The sequence below is a fragment of the Alligator sinensis genome, unplaced genomic scaffold (assembly GCF_000455745.1).
Source record: "Alligator sinensis unplaced genomic scaffold, ASM45574v1 scaffold137_1, whole genome shotgun sequence".
Lineage (NCBI taxonomy): Eukaryota > Metazoa > Chordata > Crocodylia > Alligatoridae > Alligator > Alligator sinensis.
The window spans coordinates 79579-100134 of record NW_005842545.1 but is presented as its reverse complement, the minus strand read 5'-3'; the positions used below and the strand labels follow the sequence as shown (position 1 = coordinate 100134).

General features: G+C 48.8%; 1 protein-coding gene across 5 annotated transcripts in view; it reads left to right on the top strand.

The window, feature by feature from the left end:
* Window positions 1–397: 397 nt before the first annotated feature.
* LOC102373925 (eisosome protein 1-like) overlaps window positions 398–20556 on the top strand; it is a 37606-nt gene continuing 17447 nt past the window's right edge. The window contains exons 1-11 of one of the 5 annotated variants that reach the window (XM_025213758.1): window positions 398–717; window positions 2475–2620; window positions 2754–2880; window positions 4730–4780; window positions 4879–4956; window positions 5091–5147; window positions 5529–5588; window positions 5689–5753; window positions 6380–6446; window positions 6704–6750; window positions 11952–12111. In XM_025213758.1, coding sequence (XP_025069543.1) covers window positions 634–717; window positions 2475–2620; window positions 2754–2880; window positions 4730–4780; window positions 4879–4956; window positions 5091–5147; window positions 5529–5588; window positions 5689–5753; window positions 6380–6446; window positions 6704–6750; window positions 11952–11982 — 813 coding nt within the window. In that variant the 5' untranslated portion in view covers window positions 398–633 and the 3' untranslated portion in view covers window positions 11983–12111. Of the gene's footprint in view, window positions 718–2474; window positions 2621–2753; window positions 2881–4729; window positions 4781–4878; window positions 4957–5090; window positions 5148–5528; window positions 5589–5688; window positions 5754–6379; window positions 6447–6703; window positions 6751–7043; window positions 9119–11951; window positions 12378–20556 lie in introns of those variants that run through there. The other 4 variants (XM_025213756.1, XR_003095961.1, XM_014523847.2 and 1 more) reach the window with 4 other exon arrangements.

The window sequence follows — 20556 nt, the reverse complement described above, 5'->3', positions numbered from 1 at the left end:
TGTTCCTTTTCACCAACCAGTATTGTTTGTTGTGCTGTTTGTGTATTATATTTTGTTAACCCTGTCTTTTGTCAATGATTGTAAGTGTCTAACCTGTGTTCAATCCTGCCCCCTTGGGGCGTTGTAGTGTTCCCTATACCCCCTGGTTTATGCTTGTTATGTTCCCAGTACTGTTCTTTCATTAAAAGGTATATGGTTAAGGCTCCATTGATGGTCTTGCTCTGCTCTATAGGGAGAAGAGAGTCCCTACACCTCCCACAGCGCTTGTGCACCTGCTTTGATCCCTTCAATTGGAGAGGGGGTACCTCTTGGAGTACCGCCTGGGTTACACTTGTTTGTCTTATTCTTATTTTTCTTCTTGTTCTTCTTTTTCTCTTTCTCCTTCTACTTGTTCTCCTCATTCTTCTCCTTGTTTTTATCCTTGTTGTCCTCATTCTTCTCTTCCTCCTTCTCCATGTTCTTTTCCTTGTTCTCCTTCTCCTTGTTCTCCTCATTTTCCTTCTCCTTGTTCTTGTTTTTCTTGTTCTCCCTGATCTTCTCTTCATTCTTCTCATTCTCCTCTCCTCCTCCTCCTTCTTGGTGTCTTCTTGCTTCTTGTCCTTACCCTTCTGCATTCCATTCCAAACCAAAATCATGCCTTTCCCATCCTTTTTGGGTCATCACGGTGACAGCATCCTTCCTAGGCTTTCCAAGTCAAGACACCTCTTATATTTGCAGGTGAGTTATTTGTGAGAAAATATGATATGGTGCGTCTTCAAGCCAGGTAAAGGCATTGCTGACATCTGGACCAGTGCTGGGGCCCCCAGAAGGTTCCTTCACCCCTATGTGGGAGCCCTTGAAAGAGGCCTGGACAGACATCAGAGGGTTAAAGGGGTTTGTTGGAGGTTTATATGGCTTCCTCTCTCATTCTTGTCGTGGCCGAGGGGCTGTGGCCAGCAGCCCGGGCACGTAGGCCGGGGAAAAGGTCAGCACGGCGAACTAGAATTAGGCACTGACGCGTAGAGGTTGATTAAAGATTGTTTTACTTACACCGTAGGTGGTTGCGGTGCAGGCAGGAAAAACTTTCTTGAGTTGCAGTTACAGACAAACACAAGCAGAGTTTGCTAGGCTCCACCGAAGACACACGAGCGGAGTTTGCTAGGCTCCGCTAAACGAACACCAACAGAGCTCTGGATACCACTCACGGAGTTTGCTAGGCTCCGTGGAACGACCGAAATGAGAGTCCGAAAGGTGACTCTCCATGAGCGCGCAGGGTAGGATACGTCGAGGGATCGTGCGGCGACGGGGAGAGGCTAGAGGTTGATCAGGCCCCTGTATCCTCCTCTAAGGCATACGCGGAGTTTGTTAGGCTCCACAGCACGCTTAGCGTTCTTCACGAGATGGATGTGAAGTCCTCCAACTTGAGCAGAAACTGCTCAAGCCTCTTATACGGCTAACAAGCCAGTCGCTAGCCGCCACATGGGAATAATTTAGAAACAGCCAATAGTGGGAAACAAATTTACATACGGGTGGTGGGAACTCCTTTGCACCGGGGTTTTTCTCTCTGCAACTGAGGATTGCACCATGAAAAGAAAGCTCCATGCGGCGGGAAATAATTCTGCAGTGCCGAAGCGCACACAAAATCATACCCTTTGGGTCATGACAATTCTCTGCCTCCCTGCCTGTGAGGCCCCTACAATGGACAGCAGAGGGTGATAATATCCAGCTGATACTGGATTAGCTCCTGTGTTATCCCAGCCTGGGGGGGGGGGTCCCTGTACAGCAGCTAGTGCCTGTTCCCATTCCCAGTCTGGGGTGTCTATAGTGCATGGTGTCCTATTGTCTCACCCTTGGGGGCATGTGCAGCACCATAGAACCCTATTGGAAGAAGAAGTGACACCATAGAATCTTGGAGAGAGGGCAGTAACATCATAGACCCCTATGGGAGAGAGCAGTGACATCACAGGACCCTGGGAGAGGGACAAGTGATGTCAGAACAATATGAGAGGGAACAATGACATCATAGAACCCTGGAGAGGGGGCAGTGGCATCATAACCCTATGGGAGGGGGAGAAGTGACAGCATGGAACCCTGAGGGAGGGGGAGCCCAGCAGGGTCTCAGGACAGGAAATGATCTCAGAGAGACCAGTTGGGAGGTGGCCATGATATCATAAGAGCCTTCAGGGGGGTGCAGGGATGTTGTAGCAACTCAGGGAGGTGCTGTGATGTCATAGAGCCTAGGTGGGCAACCAGTAAGCCCTGGGGGGCAGGTGGGGGCAGTGGCTGGGGCTGCTCTGCCTGGGGACCTGGGGAGCTACACCTCAGACTATAGAGTGAGCCCTGTCCCTGGTGGACGGGAGCATGCAGGATTGGGGCCCTGCAGTTTTCATAGCAATTGAGAAACCTGGGGGGTGTGCCAAAGGACCCAGGAAGATGCCCTGCCCCTCCCCCACCCAATGCCATATTTTATCCCCCCCCTTCCCCCGACTCCCCAGGCCACCATGGAGGCTGAGGACCTGCGCCTGGCCCTGGAGCGGCAGCGGGATGAGAATCGGGAGCTGGTGGAGACACTCCTGCAGCTGGAGAAGGAGCACGGGCAGCTCCAGAGGGACCAGAGCCAGCTCAAGGAGGAAGTGGCTAGGTCAGGAGGCATGTACACACAGCCTGATCCCGGCCTTGGGGATCTGTGCAACTCCTAGCACCCCCTGATTCTGGCCTGAGGGGTCTGTACAGTGCCTGGCATGATCCACAGCCCCTCCCCTCACTTCCCGCAGGCTGCAGCACACCCAGACAATGTCAGAGGAGCCCGATGGGATCCTGGAGGAGCTCAGCGCCCTTCAGACCAGCCTGGCTGAGAGGGAGCAGGAGATCAAAGTCCTTAAGCAGCAGAGGCAGTGTCTTGTAAGTGGCAGGGGTCTGTCTGACCCCCTATCCCTCTTGATTATTCATTAGCCCTCACGAATATTCAGTACCCTGCTTGAATCATTTATAGTTGCACTGCATTCAGGGTTGGTTTTCCCCAGGCAGTGTTTTTAATGAATAGTCAGCATCACCTTTCCAGACTCAATCACCTTGGTGAACATTGCAGGTATGACCCCTCAGGACCCTATTACAGTAAATATTCAGTACCCTTATTGAATATTTAATACTGTTATTGAATATTTGGCACCCTTGTTGAAAATTCACCATCCCTATTCAATAGAGCAGCACCCCATTAAACATTTGGCATTGCTATTGAAAATTCAGTACCCTTATTAAATATACAGCACTCCATTAAATATTTTCCATTGCAACTGAATACTCAATACCTTTGTTTGAATATTCAGCATCCCTATTAAATATACAGTACTCCTATTGAATATTTGGTGTCACTACTGAATATTCAGCACCTCTCTTGAAAATTCAGTGCTTCTATTACAGTCAGGAGCCCAGTTATATATTCAGCATCCCCTCTTTACTGTTTGGGACATCTCATGGCTCTTTAGGGTTCAGCTTCACTAGTTAGTATTGCTAAGGAATATTCAGTATAGTACAGGTCAGTCGCATCATACGCGCATTTAACTTACGTGAATTCAACTATACGTGGGGTGGGAAGGGGGCGGGGCTTTAGTTTGCATGCGGCGCTGCCGCTTACCTGGAGGCCCATTATGGCGGTGATGGCTACAGCCTCCAAAACCTCCCGCTATCGCCATGGAGCCGTGCCCAGAGCTGTGTGGCCGGGAGCCAGGCGGCAGCGTGGTGGTGGCCGGGCAGCACGCCGCCATCCCCACCACCACCACCACCCCGCGCTGCGCCGCTGCTGCCAGCTGCACAGCTCTAAGCACGGTGCCGCGTGCAAACTCAAGCCCCGTTCCCCTTCCCACCCCGTGTATAGTCACCGATTTTTGCCTTACATGATTTTCGCCTTACGCGCTGACTTCAGACCCTAACCCCTGCGTAAGATGCGACTCCACTGTATTTCCATATTAAGTCCCCCTTCTTAATATTTGGGGGATTCAATGAAGAGTCATAATCTCTCTTGAATAATCAACACCCCTCTTATATATTCAGTAGACCTCTTGACTGAGACATCGAATGATATTCATGGTTCATCTTGACTAATTAGTATTTCTAATGAATATTCATCATTATCTTTCAATATTTAGTCAGCCTTATTATGAATAGGTGGGATCTTTAATGAATAGTCACAATCCTGTTGAATATGCATCATCTCCCTTCATGATTGGGAAGGTATTCTTGACCCCCTTTACTATTGGCCATGTCTGATCAATACTCAGCACTGTATTTCCATATTCAGTAGACCTCGTGAATATTCATAATGTTAATTGAATAATCATTTAACCTCTTGAATATTCAGCAACTCTTTTGACTATCAAGTCTGCTTAAAAGAGTCAGGTTTTCTTTCACCTTATCAAGATGTCTCATGAATATTCAGTGCCGTGTTTCCATATGTTGCAGCTATCTCGAATATTCAGGATCTTCAATGTATAGTTGCCCTGGTTTATCTTCTAATTAATAGCCCATGCTTTATTTCTATATGCAACAATTGTGCTGAGTATTTAGCACACCCCATGTGGACTCCCTTTCCCTATTGAATATTCATTGCCTCTCATGGCAACCTTGGATTTAGCAGGGGTCTATAGGGCATTTGGGGGCAGGGTTAGTCCAGGCCATGCCCCCCATGCCTGAGTAGCCTCAGCAGGGTCCCTGAAGTGCCCCAGGCTCCCTGTCCATCCATCCATCTCTGCAGGAGGCTGAGAAGCAAGAGCTGAGATGCTCCATCCAGGAGCTGATGACAGAGGTAGGGTGGTTTAGGGGCAGGGGAACTGGGATGAAGTGCATGGTACTGGGAGGTGGAACTGGGAGGCATTGGTCTGAGGTCTTTCCTGACCCCTATAGAACCTGGGTCTGACCAAAGGCAATTTCCGGACCCACCAGCAGCTTTTGGAAGCAGAACGAGCCCTCAAGCAGCTGAAGGTGAGAGGAGTTTGTACAGTGCCCAGCACCCCCTGATCCCAGGTTCCAGGTTTGCTACAGTGCTTGGTGCCCCCCAGTCTTGGCCTGGGGGATTTGGGATACCTTTTGCCCCCTGACACCCACCCTACCACCAGGTCGACCTGCAACAAGCCAAGGATGAACGGGACAAGAGGGAGAAGGACCTGTATAAGGTAACACTCCTGTGGCCTCAGAGATCCCAGCCAGGGTCCACAGCAGCCTTTGCCCCCCAGTGCCTGCCCCCTGGGGCCTGGGATCCCCCTGCTTTCTGCCACAGACTCACCTAAGTGACCCTGGTCGCATCCCTTAGCCTGCAGCTTTCAGTGTCCCTCTAGGGGATTTAGGAGATCCATGCCTGAATCTCTTGTTGGCCATGGCCTGCCAGAAGAGATCCAAGACACCTGGTTTCCCTGAAAGCCATGGCTTCCCCTTAAGGGTGGGCAGTGGGGTTCCCTGCTCTTCAGGATCCTCATGGGAGCTGTACAGAGTCTGGGATAGCTAGGGAAGGGGTAATGGGGGCCCTCTGGCCACTGTGGGCTGTGGCTGCCTTCTAGGAGCAGCACCGGTCAGCTGAACTGGAGGAGATCCTTCGGGAGCATGCAGAGATCAAGGAGGTAAGGCAGGGGGATTGCGGCCTTGGGAGCAGAGGGTCAGGGATGAAGAGGTCAACGGTCAAAAACCAACACTGGGTATTCTTATTGGTTGCCCACCCAGGTTCTGCAGGGCAAGATCAACCAACTGCAGGATGAGCTGGAGGACTCTGAGCAGCAGAAGGCACTGTGAGTTGAGGGTGGGGTCATAGGGAGCCAAGGCAGTCCATGGTTGGGGGTTCACTTGTTGGAGTGACCCAAGATGGTGCCATAATGGTCAATGGGGTGGTCTACAGTTGGGGTGAACCAAGTTGGCTTATCCTGGTCAGTGGAGAACTTACCTAGTTGAGATGTATCAAGATGGCTCCATCATGGCCAATTATGAATGCCTCTAGTTGGGATGAACCAACTTGCCTCCATCATGGTATATGGTGGGGTTTCCCAGTTGGACTGAACCAGATTGGTTCCAGTTTGGCCAATGGGGACTGTCTTTACTTGGGATATACCAAGTTGGCTTCGTCATGGCCAATGGGTTGGGTTTCCATTTGGGGTAAACTAAGATGGCACCATTATGGACACACTGGGGGCAGGTGGGGTTACCAATTAGGATGTACAAGATGGCTCCATCATGGATAGTGGGGATGGATCTCCAGTTGGGATGTACCAAAATGGTACCATCATGGCCAGTGGGGCTGGCCTCAGCTGGGATGTGCCAAGTTGGCTCTGGCCCAATGGGGTTCCTGATGCTGGGCTGGTCCTCCCCACCCCTACCCTCCCACACAGCTATCATGTGGTCTGTCCCATGCTCCCCCCAGACAAAAGCAGGAGCAGGATGACCAGCTCTCCGGGTCACTGCTACGTGAGATTGTGGAGGCCAACCTGGTGAGAAACTGAGCTCCATTGCCGTCTGATCTCAGCCTAGGGGGATTTATACAGTGCCTGGCACCCCCATATCCCAGCCTGGGGGAGTGTGTACAGCACTTGGCACCCCGCCAATCCTGGCCTTGAGAGTCTGTACAGTGCCTGGCACCCCCTGATCTCAGCCCGGGGACGGGTCTTTCCCCTGATCCTGACCGGGGAGGAGGTCTGTACAGCATCTGACACATTCCTGAATCTTCCTGCCTCTTCTGACCCTCCAGGAGAACAAGCTGGTATCTAAGAGACGTGGCATCACCTACTGGTTGTGGTGAGTTGGATGCCAGTTCTCTCCCTAGGCCCAGATGCCTGGATTCCCTCCCCTCCTTTGTTACATCCTGCTTTACCCTTTGGGGAGGCAGGAATTCACCCTGGGGTGGGGCAATTGTTGGGTAGATCCTGGGGGATGGGGTCTTCCTCTTCTCACTCCCACAGACCCATCTATCCTGGCCATGCTGATGCCCTCTGGATGGCTCTGGAGCTCCCTCTACTGGTCCATAATGACCAAGCGGGCCTCATTTGCATGCCCTGCCCCCCATCTGACATATTCGCCTTCCCCTACAGGAAGATGGCTTCGCTCTGGGTCTGGCTGCAGCTATTGGCTGGGTCTCTGGGAGCAGCAACTTTGCTCTACACTTACTGTTGGGACAGGAAGTTGCTCTCCCAGGTGCTGGTGGGGGAAGCGGGTTTTGAGGAGCTCAGCGCTCGCCTCAAGGCCCTCATGATATTGCCCCACCAAGGGCTCCCACCCTTCTGAGCCTCAGATGCCTGGGTTCCTTCCCCTCCCTTTGTGTGCATGAGCCCCTCATCCTGGGACAGCAGCAATGGGTGAATCCGGAGTGACACCGAATTGTATCTGAAGGACCACCATCTCCCATGCTGGCTGAATCAGCCATCTTCTGTGATCCTCTCTGGTGGATAACCCTTCTGGGTTGTGCATTGGGGTCTATGTATCATAGACATGGGGCTCAGGGTCTTCCCAGGCAAGAGGCAGAAGAAGGTGGCTCTGAATTCACTGAATATTGTCTAAGGTCTTCTCTACAGGGGTGCGGGGTGGGGGCATTAATCTGGATTGACCCCACAAGTGGATCTGTCTGGAGTTCCTGGCATCAACTAGAGCTTGAATTTAGCTCAGGGAAGGGGCATGGGGCAGGAAGGATTCCAGCCTTGGACATAGTGGGAAGGTTGTTGTTGGAGTCTGATACCTCTCTGTGTCCTTCAGAGCCTTGTAATGACTGTGGAAATCAAGTGGTGTTGGGGCTTGATCTGTAGGGGAGAGGGGTCTGTACAGTTTCCAACACCCCCTGATCCCAGCTGGGAGGGGGTGTGTGTACAGTGCCTGGCACCCCCTAGTCCTAGCCTGGAGGGTCTGTACCACTTCTGGAACCCTCCCAATCCTAGCCTGGGGGGTATATACAGTGCCCAGTGCTCCCCAGTCTCAGCCTTTTGGGGGGTAAGTCACTTTGAGATGGTACAGGGCTGGTCTTCTCTGGTCTCTGGGTATCCTGAGGGGATAGGGTGCTTGTTAGGGATTGCTACCCTATTTATTTGTATACCACGTCTTTTTTTCTTCTGAAAATTAGCCGTCAAAACCTGGGATGTGTCTTAAATGAGGGAACTTGTTTCTGAATCATTTAGTTAAAGGGAAAGGTCTTTTGTTCTTCTTTCTACTGGCCCCAAAACAAAGTGTGTATCTTATTTGGGAGGGCATTTGGTACACAGGGAAGTAAGGTAATTGGTTTATCCAGTGGGAGAGGGTCTCTGTGATGAACCCAAGTGTATACAGTAGGACCCTCCTGGACTATAGTACCCTATTTAGTGATGTACAATATACCCACCAATTTGGCACCACAGTACTGTTTTTTATATGCCTGTACATTCCCCCAGTTACACACCACCATCCCTGCTCTAACACAGGGGTATTTGCTTAGTCCAGCTCCCAGCCTGAGGAAAGACATGGCTGGTAGCATAACTAGGTATGAGCGAGGGGGAGAAGACAGGGAGCTACTTCTGGTTCATGGGGCCCCTGACAGGTCAGGGCATTTGGGGGCTAGGAGAGGCAGGTCTTCCTGTTGAATCTGGGACTATGCGATATCTGTCAGTGGCAGAGGGATGAACCAAATAGGTCTGAATCTGACCTGAATTCAACTTCTGCTGTCTCTGGGCTGTTACTTCTTGAACATCATTGGTGTCCAAATACAAGAAGAAAAAAGGGAGAGAAAAGGGGAATTTTGGATTAAAACTATATCTATTTTTTCTGTGTGTGCAAATCTGTGTATTTCCAAGCCTCAGATGTATGAATAAGCCGTGAAATGATGGAGAAAGATCTCCCCACCCCGGGAAAGTTCAGGGAGCTGCCAGCCAATTTCATGAGCTGTGTTTAGCAGTGGGAAGGGACCTCCTGAATTAAATGCAAAGCAATCCTTCCATTAAGGGCTAATGCTAATGGAAACCTGGCTTTACTAGAGAATCATGTAAGAGCAAGGAAATGGGGACTATGCCTTTAAGTTGAGCATCTGGGTGGCTGGAAAGGGCAGGGTTTGGTGGAGGATATGAGCCCGGCCGCAGAGGCAGAACAGGGAGCAGTCTGATCCAGGTGGAGTATAAGACCAACACTGCAGTCAAGCCGTTGTCTAACCTAAGACTTTATTAAAAAAAATAAAAATGAAGTGTTGTTCTTGTTGTTGTTGTGGGTTTTTGGGGTGTTGTGGTGGGGTTTTTTTTACTATGGTTGATTTTACATGTCTAAAATTGATCCCAGACCTTCTCACTCACACCTGGCAGGAGGGTGGGGCCTGGCAAAAGAGTTACGTTGACACAACATAGAACAGCTATCAGTAAAAAGATAGAATCACCCCCTGATCCTGGCCTGGGGGATCTGTACAGTGACCTGTGCACCACATACCTGGACTGGGGGTTCTGTACAGTGCCTGGTGCTCCTGAACCCAGTCTGGTGGGGTCTGCACAGTAGGGCTATGCAAAGATTTGGGTGCTGATTCAATTCAGAGGAGATTTGGCCCGATTTGGTGGCTGAATCTCTGAATCCAAATCAAATCAGGAGACCAATGAAAAGGTCCAAATCAATTTGAAGCTCTCTGAATCAGTCCCCACTTGCTGCAGCAGGGAGCTGGACCCAGGCTCCATGCTGCTAAGTAGGGGTGGGGGAAGGGAAGCTAAATGAGGGGGGAGGGGACCAGGGGGAGACCCCTTCCAGGCCCCATCCCCTGCCTGCTCCCCCAGCCCCCCGAGTGCCCCCCGACCGCCAACCACAGCTGATTTGGCTGTGGCTGAATCTCTGAATCAGATTCAGCCAAATCGATTTGGGACAGTGATTTGAATCACCAAATCGAATCATTGTCTCCCCATGCAGCTGCACAGGAAGCTGTGTACGTTGGCTGGAGCCATTGGCAGATGCAGGCAGGAGCATGTTGCAGGCTGCCCACAGCAGAAGAGTCCAGGGCTTGGCCCCATGCCAGGCACTGCAGGGGTAGCTGCAGGTCAAATGAGGGTGAGCTGTGAACCTCATGGCCTGAGTGAGGTCTGTTACACGTGCCCCTCAGCCAGCTCCAGGGACCTAGAGTGTGGACAGCTCCCTCCCCTCACACAAGCCCCCCCCAAACTGTGCACCTCCCCCACGCATTATATAAGAGTAAGACTTTATTTTGAACTATTATGCAATTGCTTCTATACATTCATCAAAAACATAAATTAGGACAAAATATGTTTTTGAAATAAAATTAAAATGCCATAGTAGATTGTTAGCAAATAAAAACCTAGGATTCCAGATTAGCCCAGGGATTGACAAGACACCTCATTCGATGAGTGACAGAAAGGCTTTATTTACTAAAAATATTCAAAATCAAGTGAGCCCAAACCCAATCAAAGTCCAGTAATTAGCTATAAGGTGATGATTTTTCACCAAACAGGCATTGAAGAGGCGGTCTGTTTCTCTTCAACTTCTCAAGTAAGTCAGGTGCATCAGCAACTGGTGTCAGAGAGATTTCTCACTCTTGAAGTGTGCGCACTGTTTGCTGTTTTATTACCTTTTTATACCCTTAGTTTAGCATCTTCAAAGCATTCTTTTAGTTGTGTAAATCAAGAGAGAGTCGCAAGCAGTAATTGATGGGAAAATCCTGTTAATTAACCTGATCATTACTGGTTATCAGAAATTTCTAATTTGAATGAGTTACCTTCTTCAGTAATAAGAGGTTATCCATTTGGAACATATTAAGAAACTGATTAACAGCCAGGAAAAACATACGAATCCTTGAACTAAATCAGGAGGAGATATCTATCACATATGGAGAATGTCTCTTCCTGCACATAAATACAAGTTAATCGCAAAAGAAATATTTATCATACTAATTAATCAAGGATAGACATTTCATATGGTTACACACCAGACAACTAGGAGACTGCCTGAAATCATCCTGAATATAGCAAGATAAGCTGGAAGAGATACCTCATTATTTTTTTCTCAGATGGCCTAGCCATGAACTCACATCATTTTGCATTTTGCAGTTAGCTTCAGTATTCTGTATTTTAACTTTTGTGAATAGGCCTGAGCTTAGCATGAGTTTCAGAGTTATCATAGATGTTTGATTTTTAGAATATGATTTGGTTTTTTATCTATATTTTGTTAAAATTATATATTTTGAAAGATTTTATGTGTGTGGCACTCAACAGCTCACCAAAACTCATGTGGCCCAACAGCTGAAGTGAATGCCCACTCCCATCCTGCTGGGACCAAAGCTGGAAGTTCCTGGCCAGAGGGAATTGCCCTCCGCTCAGGGTCAGACTGATGCCAGATTGGGGGTCAGGAAGGAATTTTACCCCCTGATCAGATTGGTGTGGACTGAGGGGCTTCTGCCTTCCTCTGTAGCTGGGGCACAGCCTCTGCCTGTGATCTCTGGAGCTTATATTTACAGCAGAAATATGTTGGCTACTGCAGTCCCCCTGCTTTCCCTGTGTCTGGTTTAGGTGTGATGTCTGGTGTTGTGGTATGGTAGAGGGTTGTTTTACAAAGAGGTTTGATGATGGATTTGTCTAAGATGGTTTGGACAGGGTTGATCCTGCCTCAGGCAGGGGTTTGGACTAGATGTGACCTTTACCTATGTATAGCTAGATTGATCCACCTATCCGCCTATCGCCTATCAGCCTGTCTCTCTGTCTCTCTGCCTATCAGTCTATCTGCCTCTCTTTCTGTCTGCCTATCTGTCTGCTTATGTGCCTATCTATCTGCCTATTTATATCTATTTCTACAAATGAAGAGTTAAGATGGTGGATTGGTCTATCTATGTATCTATGTACAAAGAGTTTTAGATGGTGGATGTGTCTGGGATGGTTTGGACAGGGCTTATCCTGTGTCAGGCAGGGGTTGGACTAGATGTGACATCTGGAGATCTGTTCCAGCCCCACTTCTCTATGACTCTGACCCTGTACTTTTATCCCTTTTATTTTCCTCCCCTGCAGGTCATGGCCTCCTTTATGCCCAGTTTCATGAGCTCCGATTCTTCTCTTGTAGCTGTGTTGTTCAGGCTGTGATTGGAGCCTTTCATTTTGCAATATTCCATGACAATAAGGCTACTAACGATGAAAAAAAACAGGGATATGCCAGTCAACTGGGGGAAGAGGGGAGAGAATGTAGGTAAGTGTAAAGTTATGCACATGGGCAAACCCCAAACTCAGCCTACACCATGATGGACTCTGTGTGAGCTGTAACCACATAGGAAATAGATCTGAGCACGATGGACAAGTCTCTACAGACATCAGCTCTGTGCTCGGCAGCCGTCAAAAAGGCAAACACAATATTAGGGATGATGAAGAAGGGAATTGTGAACAGAACTGAAAGGATCATGATGCTTCTTTACAAATCCATTATGTACCCACACCTTGAAGACTGCCCAATTCTGGTCCCCACACCTCCAAAAAGAGACTAGAAATAGAAAAGGTAGAAAAAAGGGCAGCAACAAAGATGATCTGTGGTATGGAGGAACTTCCATATGAAAAGAAACTGAATAGGGAAATGCCAGAGGGAGCATGGGATGGATAGATGCATAGACAGAGTGTGGGGGATAAATGGATACAGCGTAGGGTGGATAGATGGTTGCATGGATACAGTAGGATGTGAATAGATGAATTAAGTGTGGGGTGAATAACTGGCTAGATAGGTGTGACCACAGCACAGCAACCCCCTGGATCTGTACCTGAAAGTACCCCAATTTAGTGGGGGTGGGAGTCGATATGGGGTGGAAAAGATGCACTCTGTACAACAGGAAACATGGTATTATGCGTCACCCTTTCACTTGGGATAAGATGATTTTCCTGGGGGAGGAACCAAAAGGGAGTGTGACCACACCGCTGATCTGCCCCTTGATACACCCCAACCTGGGGATGGGGGTTGATTTTTGGGTGGAAGAGGTGTGTATGTACACCTGAAAATACAGTAGTGTGCGCCAGGCTCTGACCTGGGGTGTGATGGCATTCCTTCAGGAGGAATCAAAGGGGCAGGGAGGGGGCTCCAATAGCACCACTGCACCTCCCTGAATCTACCCCTGACTGCACCCCAATTTTGGGGGATGGGGGATTTTAGGTGGTAAAGGTGGATTTTATACACCAGGAAATACATTAATTCATGCCAGCCTTTAACCTGGTGTCTTAGAATGAACTACTGGGTTCAGAAGATTCTCTGCGCTTGAACAAAGGACATACGGTTGTTCTCACTTTTGCAAAGCTTTATTTAAGGATACTCACAGAGGCAGGCAATAGGACAGAGCAGAGAGGATGATCACTTCACATTGGCTCTAGGCAGCAGCTACCACTCTGCATAGTTCTCTTGGCTCTGGAGTGTCTCAATCTCGGGGATGCAATAGCTTGCTGTGGGCTCTGCGCAAGTCAGGATTCTTGCCAGAGTTGAGGAACTCCCAGTAACTTAAGAATGTACAGCTTATATAGTCTGGCGTAAATAACGTTATCTCGAACTAGGGATTTGGTTATCTCAAGCTAAGAATTTGGGGATGAGTCGTGATCTAACATACTTGGTGTTTACTACATTCCGCTGTATTACAACATTCTACTATCTAGGTTCATGGTTTGGTCACTCTCACAGAGCAAAAACCTACGTGCTATAATATTGGCTTACTATGGAGTCAGCATACAAAACTCTTGCTATGAGCATTAAGCAAAGCTCTTACTATTACAGTCTACTCTTCGAGGTGCCCTGCTCCTAGAGAGGGGAAACTGCCAGGGAGAGAGCCCTGGCAGGGAATAATGAGCACAGCTGTGGGTTGCCTGGGGCAACCAGGAAGTCAGCTGACCAGAAGGGGCAGGGCCTGGCCCTCATAAGGCCCAGGGGCTGAGGCTAGGCTGGCAGTTCCCTGCCAGCAGCCAGAGGGGCAGGAGCTCCTGGAGTTAAGATGCAGGAACTGCAGGTACAGCTCAAGCCAGATAAAAGTAGGCAGTTCGAAGATGTCTGAGCAACGTCGTTATAGCCAGGCGGCTTATAGTTATGTTATAGCCTAGGGGCTTGTGTTTTGCGGTGTTGTTGTTATATGTATTACACCGGTGGTTTGGGTGCGGCTATTAGGGCTTGGAGGAGGCCTCATAGGGGACTCACAGCAGAGTGTGAGGACCCCAGCGCCAATGTGGGCACAGCATAGGGGGTACATAGACCCCAGCCCCAGAGAGGGGGGCGTTATTGAGAAGCCCCAGGGCGGGCGTGGCGAGCCCCTGAGGAAGGGCATAGTACTGCGGTAAACCCCGGAGAAAGGGGGTAGCAGTGCGGTGAGCCCTGGAGAAAGGGGGTAGCAGTGTAGTGGGCCCGAGAGACAGGCGGCTTCACAGAGAAGTCCCCAGGAAAAAGGCGGCTTCACAGGGAAGGCCCCAGAGAGGGCACAGAAAGCCCTAGGAAAAGGGCAGCATTGGAAAGAGAGCCCCAAGAGAGGGGCAGTATTCTAGAGAAGACGCAGAGTGGACATGGAGAGCCCTAAGAGGGGGCGGCAGTACAAAGAAGGCCTGGGAGCCGGGCGGCAGTACAGAGAAGGCCCAAGAGCCGGGCATGAGAGTAGACCAAGAGACCGAACAACGTCTAGTCCAACTGCGAGGCTTGGGGCGTGGTATAAAGGGTGGTTGTAGCCACGCATAGCCCATAAGGCTAGGGTGCCCGGGAAGCATCCATCGTACAGGGAAACCCCTGGAGAGTCCGGGAAACCATGGGGACGGAGGTCCCAACTAACCGTGCCCAAGGAGACATAAGGCAGCCTCCCAATCTTATCTAACATCAAAGACGTGGCGGGTGAGAATCGGAGGGTGCCCTTGGACCGGCTCGGCATGGGGGAAGGGGCCTTAAGGAGATCACGGCCCTCCTGGAGTACCCCGCCCATGACAATAATAACAAGTATATAGCTATAATACAAATTTTTAATTTGAGATGTAAAAGGCATATTTTCTGGATTATTTTTTATTCGCTTTTTATCTTTAAATTTTGCATAGCTTTTTTGCAAATTTTTTTTTTTTTTTTTATTGTCTGCAAAGACTGTGGCTTTGGGTTATTATGATTTTAATTTTTGGCTACTTATTTATTTAGCATTTTATACATTAATTTAATAGCGGAGCATGGGTGCTTGCTGGGGCTTGTGCAGTATGTATTGTAGCATTGTATAAATTTTTTTTTTTTTTAACACTCTTAATTTAGCTCCAGTGACACTTGTATGTGTACTACTTTTATTAAGTACTCTTAATATTTATGCTTTTAGGGGTTTTTTTTGGCTTTTTGTCAAAATTTTTTTGCTAAGGTACTTAATTTTGCTGTTGTGCACTTTCTGAGTTTTTGGGATTTGCTGACTCTTGCAGGTTTTTGGGTGGTATGATTATAATGTACTGGTCGTGTGAATGCACGTTGGCTTTTTTTATTAGTTAAACTTTTAGCATGTTCATATATAGTTTTTTGGGGTTTTTTGGATCTATTTATTGACTTGTGATCTTTTTAGCATTTTGTGTATTCAGACGTTTAAGCACTGTAAGGAGCAGCCAAGGGACAGTGCGTTTAGCACCACTCTCCCCCTCAGACTTGAGCTTTTTCTCAACTCGCTGTTGCACCTCAGCGGGAGTTACAGGGCACTCTTCTTTACTCTAATAGACAGACAGACTCAATTTAAAGAGTGCTTTTGCTACTCTACTACAACTTGGTATCAGGCTAACTCGGCATCTTTATTTTTGATCTCTCTCTTTTTTTCTCTCTGCAGCTTTTTAAATAGGTCTATGTTAAATATCAGGGGAATCCCACTGCTTACACCAATTGTCTTAGAATGAACTACTGGGTTCAGAAAATTCTCTGCGTTTGAACAGAGGATGTACTCGCAGTTGTTCTCACTTCTGCAAACCTTTATTTAAAGATACTTGCAGAAGCAAGCAATAAAACAAAGTTTAAAAAAAAAAAATCACATCAGCTCTAAGCAGCAGCCGCTACTCTGAATAATTCCCTTAGCCCCAGAGTGTCTCGATCTCAAAAATGCGATAGCCTGTGCCAAGCTCTGCGCAAGTCAAAATTCTTGCCAGAGTTAAAAAACTCCCTGTAACTTAAAAATGTACAGCTTATATAGTCTAAAATAAGTAACGTTATCTTGAACTAAAATTTTAGTTATCTCGAGCTAAAAAATTATAATAAGTCATAATCTAACACATTTAGTGTTTACTACATTCCATTGCATTACAACATTCTACTATTTAAGTTCATAGTTCAGTCACTCATATAGCAAAAAGCTATGTGAATCATAGAAGTAGAGTCGGAAGGGACCTTGTAGATCTTCAAGTCCGACCCCCTACCTGGGCAGGAGGAAAACTGGGCTCAATTGACCCCAGTTAAGTAGGCATCAAGCAGCTTCTTAAAGACCCCCAGGGTAGGAGCCAGCACCACTTCCCTTGGAAGTTGGTTCCAGATCCTAGCCGCCTTAACTGTGAAGTAGTTCCTACGGATGTCTAATCTGAACCTACTCTCCAACAACTTGTGGCCGTTATTCCTTGTTATCCCAGGGGGCGCTAGGGGAAGCAAGGTCTCCCCCAAACCCTTCTGGTCCCCGCTAGTGAGTTTATAGATGGTCACCAGGTCCCCCCTCAGCCTTCTCTTGATTCAGGTCCCATAGTTCAGGTCCTGTAGCCTCTCCTGTAGCACCCTGCACTTGTCCATATTGAAATGCATCCTGTTTTTGTTAGCCCACCCTTGCAACCTATCCAGGTCTTCCTACAGTCTTTCCCTCCCTACTAGCGTGGCCACCTCGCCCCAAATTTTGGTATCATCAGCAAATTTGAACAGGCTGCTTTTCACCCTGTCGTCCAAATCGCTGATAAAGAAGTTGAACAGTGCAGGCCCAAGGACCAAGCCCTGGGGGACTCCATGACTCCAAGATCCCTTTCTGCCTCCGTGCTCTCAAGAAGGGAGTTTCCCATCTTATAAGTGTGCTGCCGGTTACTACTGCCCAAGTGCAGCACCCTGCACTTGTCAGTATTGAAACGCATCCTGTTTTTTTTTAGCCCATCCCTGCAACCTATCCCGGTCTTTCTGCAATCTTTCCCTCCCTACTAACGTGCCCACCTCACCCAAAATTTTGGTATCATCAGCAAATTTGAACAGGTTGCTTTTCACCCCGTCATCCAAACCGCTGATAAAGAAATTGAACAGTGCGGGCTCAAGGACCAAGCCCTGGGGGACTCCGCTGCTCGCTTCCACCCAGGTCAAATATGACCCGTCCACCACCACCCTCTCAGTACGACCCTTCAGCCAATTTGCAATCCATCTGACTATGTAGGCATCAATGCCACAGTCGCCTAGTTTTTTTAATGAGGATGGGGTGGGAGACAGTGTCAAAGGCCTTGCTGAAGTCCTGAAAGACTACATCCACGGTGACACCTGCATCCAATGCTTTTGTGACCTGATCGTAAAAGGCAATCAGGTTGGTCTGGCATGACCTGCCCCTAATGAAACTGTGCTGGTTGCCCTTGAGCATCATCCCCGATGCCGGCCCATCACAGATGTGCTCCTTGATGATCTTCTGAAAGAGTTTCCCCAGGAGTGAGGTAAGACTGACAAGCCTATAGTTGCCCGGGTCCTCCCTCCTCCGTTTTTTAAAGATGGGGACCACATTGGCTATCTTCCAATCATCTGGCACCTGGCCCGAGCACCACAAGCGCTCATAAAGCCATGCCAAGGGCCCTGCAATAACCCCTGCTAGCTCCCTCAACACCCTGGGGTGGAGAGCATCTGGACCTGCTGATTTGAACACGTCCAGCCCCTCCAGAAGCACTCTAACCCGATCCTCCTCAACCTTAGGTCTTGAGGCGTTCCCCTCGAGTCCGTCTTGAATCGTGGGGGAGTCCCGTTCCCTGCACAAGAAAACCGAGGTGAAGAATTTGTTAAAGAGGTCTGCCTTCTGCTCTGGCGCAACCACCAGATTGCCCAGCGTATCTTGCAGGGGCCCTATATTTCCCAGGGCCTTCTTCATCCTCCCTGTATATTTGAAAAAGGACTTTTTATTATCTTTGATCTTGGATGCTAGTCCTAGCTCTATGTGCTTAAAACTAGCTTACTATGAAGTCAGCATACAAAACTCTTACTATAAGCATTAAGCAAAACTCTTACTATTACTCCTGGAATGTAATTATATTCCTGGAAAAGAAATCAAATGCCTGGAGGGTTGGGGAGGAGGGGGATTCAGCTGCATCTCTGCATACCCCTTGGATCCACCCCTGGATGTACCCCAGTTTGGGGAGATGTAAAATGCATCTATTCTACACAAAGTTGCCTCCCATGCCAGGAAATGTATACCAGCCTCTGACCTGGGATATGATGATGTTCTTGGAGGAGGAATCAAAGGGAGGGTGCAACTGCATCACTGCACCTCTTTCCCCCAGATCCACACCCAGATTTGGGGAGATGTGGGGGCTCTCTTGGTTGGAAAAGGTGGACATTGAACACCAGGAAATACAGTAATATGTGCCAGCTTCTGACCTGGGATATGATGATATTCCTGGAGGGAGACCCAGGGACATCTTCCAAGCCAGTCCAATTTACAGGCTTACACATGCAATCTACATAGCACCCATCCATCAAGAAAATTCTATACCACAGCAGCGGTGGGAAGATGGTCAGCTGCTTCCAAACCACGTGGCAGAAGTAGTGGCAGCATGTTTTTGTTTCCAAAGGCTGAAGCATGATTGGGCCATGTAGCAGGGCACTAAGATGCCTGCTACTTGTAGAGCTGGAATAACTACGCAGGTGCTGGTTGCTAGGGCACCAAGAGGGAGCTAGTGACCCACACCTGCTAGCAGTCAGCTGACTGGAAGGGGCAGGGCCTGGCTCCCGCTTAAACCCCAGGATGGAGGCCAGGCAGAGAGTTCCCTGCCGGCAGCCAAGGGGGAAGGCGCTCTGCCGGAGTGAGTAAAAGGAAGAGGCCAAAACTACACGAGCAGCTCCGGAGACTGGTGAGGGATGAAGCAACCCTGGGGGCTTGAACGAGATTTTTAGCTGGATGGTTTGAAGTTATGTTATAGTCCAGGGGCTTGTGTTTTGTTTGCTGTTAAGCCAGAGGTTTGGGTGAGGCTATTAGGGGTTGGAGGAGGCCTCATAGGGGACCCTCAGCCATGTGGGAACCCCAGCCCCGGAGAGGGGGTGCAGACCCAGTGCTAGCAAGGCGCAATCTTAAAAAAGCCAGGAAGCTCTGGTGCACCTGTGGTGCAGCTTTGTTTGATATTGGGGTTTTTTTGTGGCCTGAGAGGCTGCGGGCTTGGGGTTATCCCCTGGTTTTGGGGCTTGCGGTCCTCCGGCTGTGGGGCTGGTGCCTGAGCCTGTGGGCCAGGCCCCAAGGTGGGGCAGGAAAAGGGGCCACAGGCCTCAAGACAATAGAAGAGGCTAGAGCCTCAGAGTCAAGCCCTGTTCAGTAGGTTTAGACGCTCAGCTGGCTGAGGCATTCATGGCTGTGGAGAAGGTAGGGGCCTGGGAGAAAGGCCACAAGACCCCTGGACCACTGGCGTCGACCAGAGTGCTGAGGCCATGAGCAAGACAATAGAAAAGGCTAAGATCATCAGTAGAGCAGTGAAGAGTGTGGAATCATGAGGTAACCTGCTACACGTGTGGTGCCTCATGACATATTGCCCAATATTGCACCCATAGGCTTGGGGAGCGATGCCTCTGGTAAAGGGGACCAGAAGCCTTGAGAGAGCCACTACCTGAATATGGCCCCAAGGAAAAGATGGACTGCAGCTTTAGGAGACTGAGCAGTTTGAGTTGGATACCTAAACCAATGGTGGATATGAAGGTGGGCTCTCTTATGATTTCTGCTGTAATCAACTCCAGATGCATCCAAACCATGATAAAGGAGAGGGTAGTTGTTAAGTAATAAAATGGGATTCTGGACTAGTATTAAATGATTGACACAACACCTGATTCAATAAATATCAGAAAGGCTTTATTTACTACAAGTATTCAAGGTTAAATGAGCTCAAACCAAAGTTAAGTCAAGTATTTAGCTGTAAAGTAATATATTTTTTTTTTTTTTTTTTCTTTTCACTAATACAGGCAAGAGAGAGGGGTCTGTTTCTTTTCAGCTTCGTATGATTTTGTGTGTGCTTCGGCACTGCAGAATTATTTCCCGCCACATGGAGCTTTCTTTGCACGATGCAATTCTCAGTTGCAAAGAGAAAAACCCCGGTGCAAAGGAGTTCCTGCCACCCGTATGTAAATTTGTTTCCCACTATTGGCTGTTTCTAAATTATTCCCACGTGGCGGCTAGTGATTGGCTTGCTAGCCGTATAAGAGGCTTGAGCAGTTTCCGCCCAAGTTGGAGGAGGAGGAGGACTTCACATCCATCTCGTGAAGAACTCTAAGCGCGCTGTGGAGCCTAATAAACTCCGCGTGTGCCTTAAAGGAGGATACAGGGGCCTGATCAACCTCTAGCCTCTCCCCGTCGCCGCACAATCCCTCAACGTACCCTACCCTGCGTGCTTTCGTGGAGAGTCACCTTTCGGACTCTCATTTCGGACGGTCCATAGAGCCTAGCAAACTCCGTGAGTGGTATCCAGAGCTCTG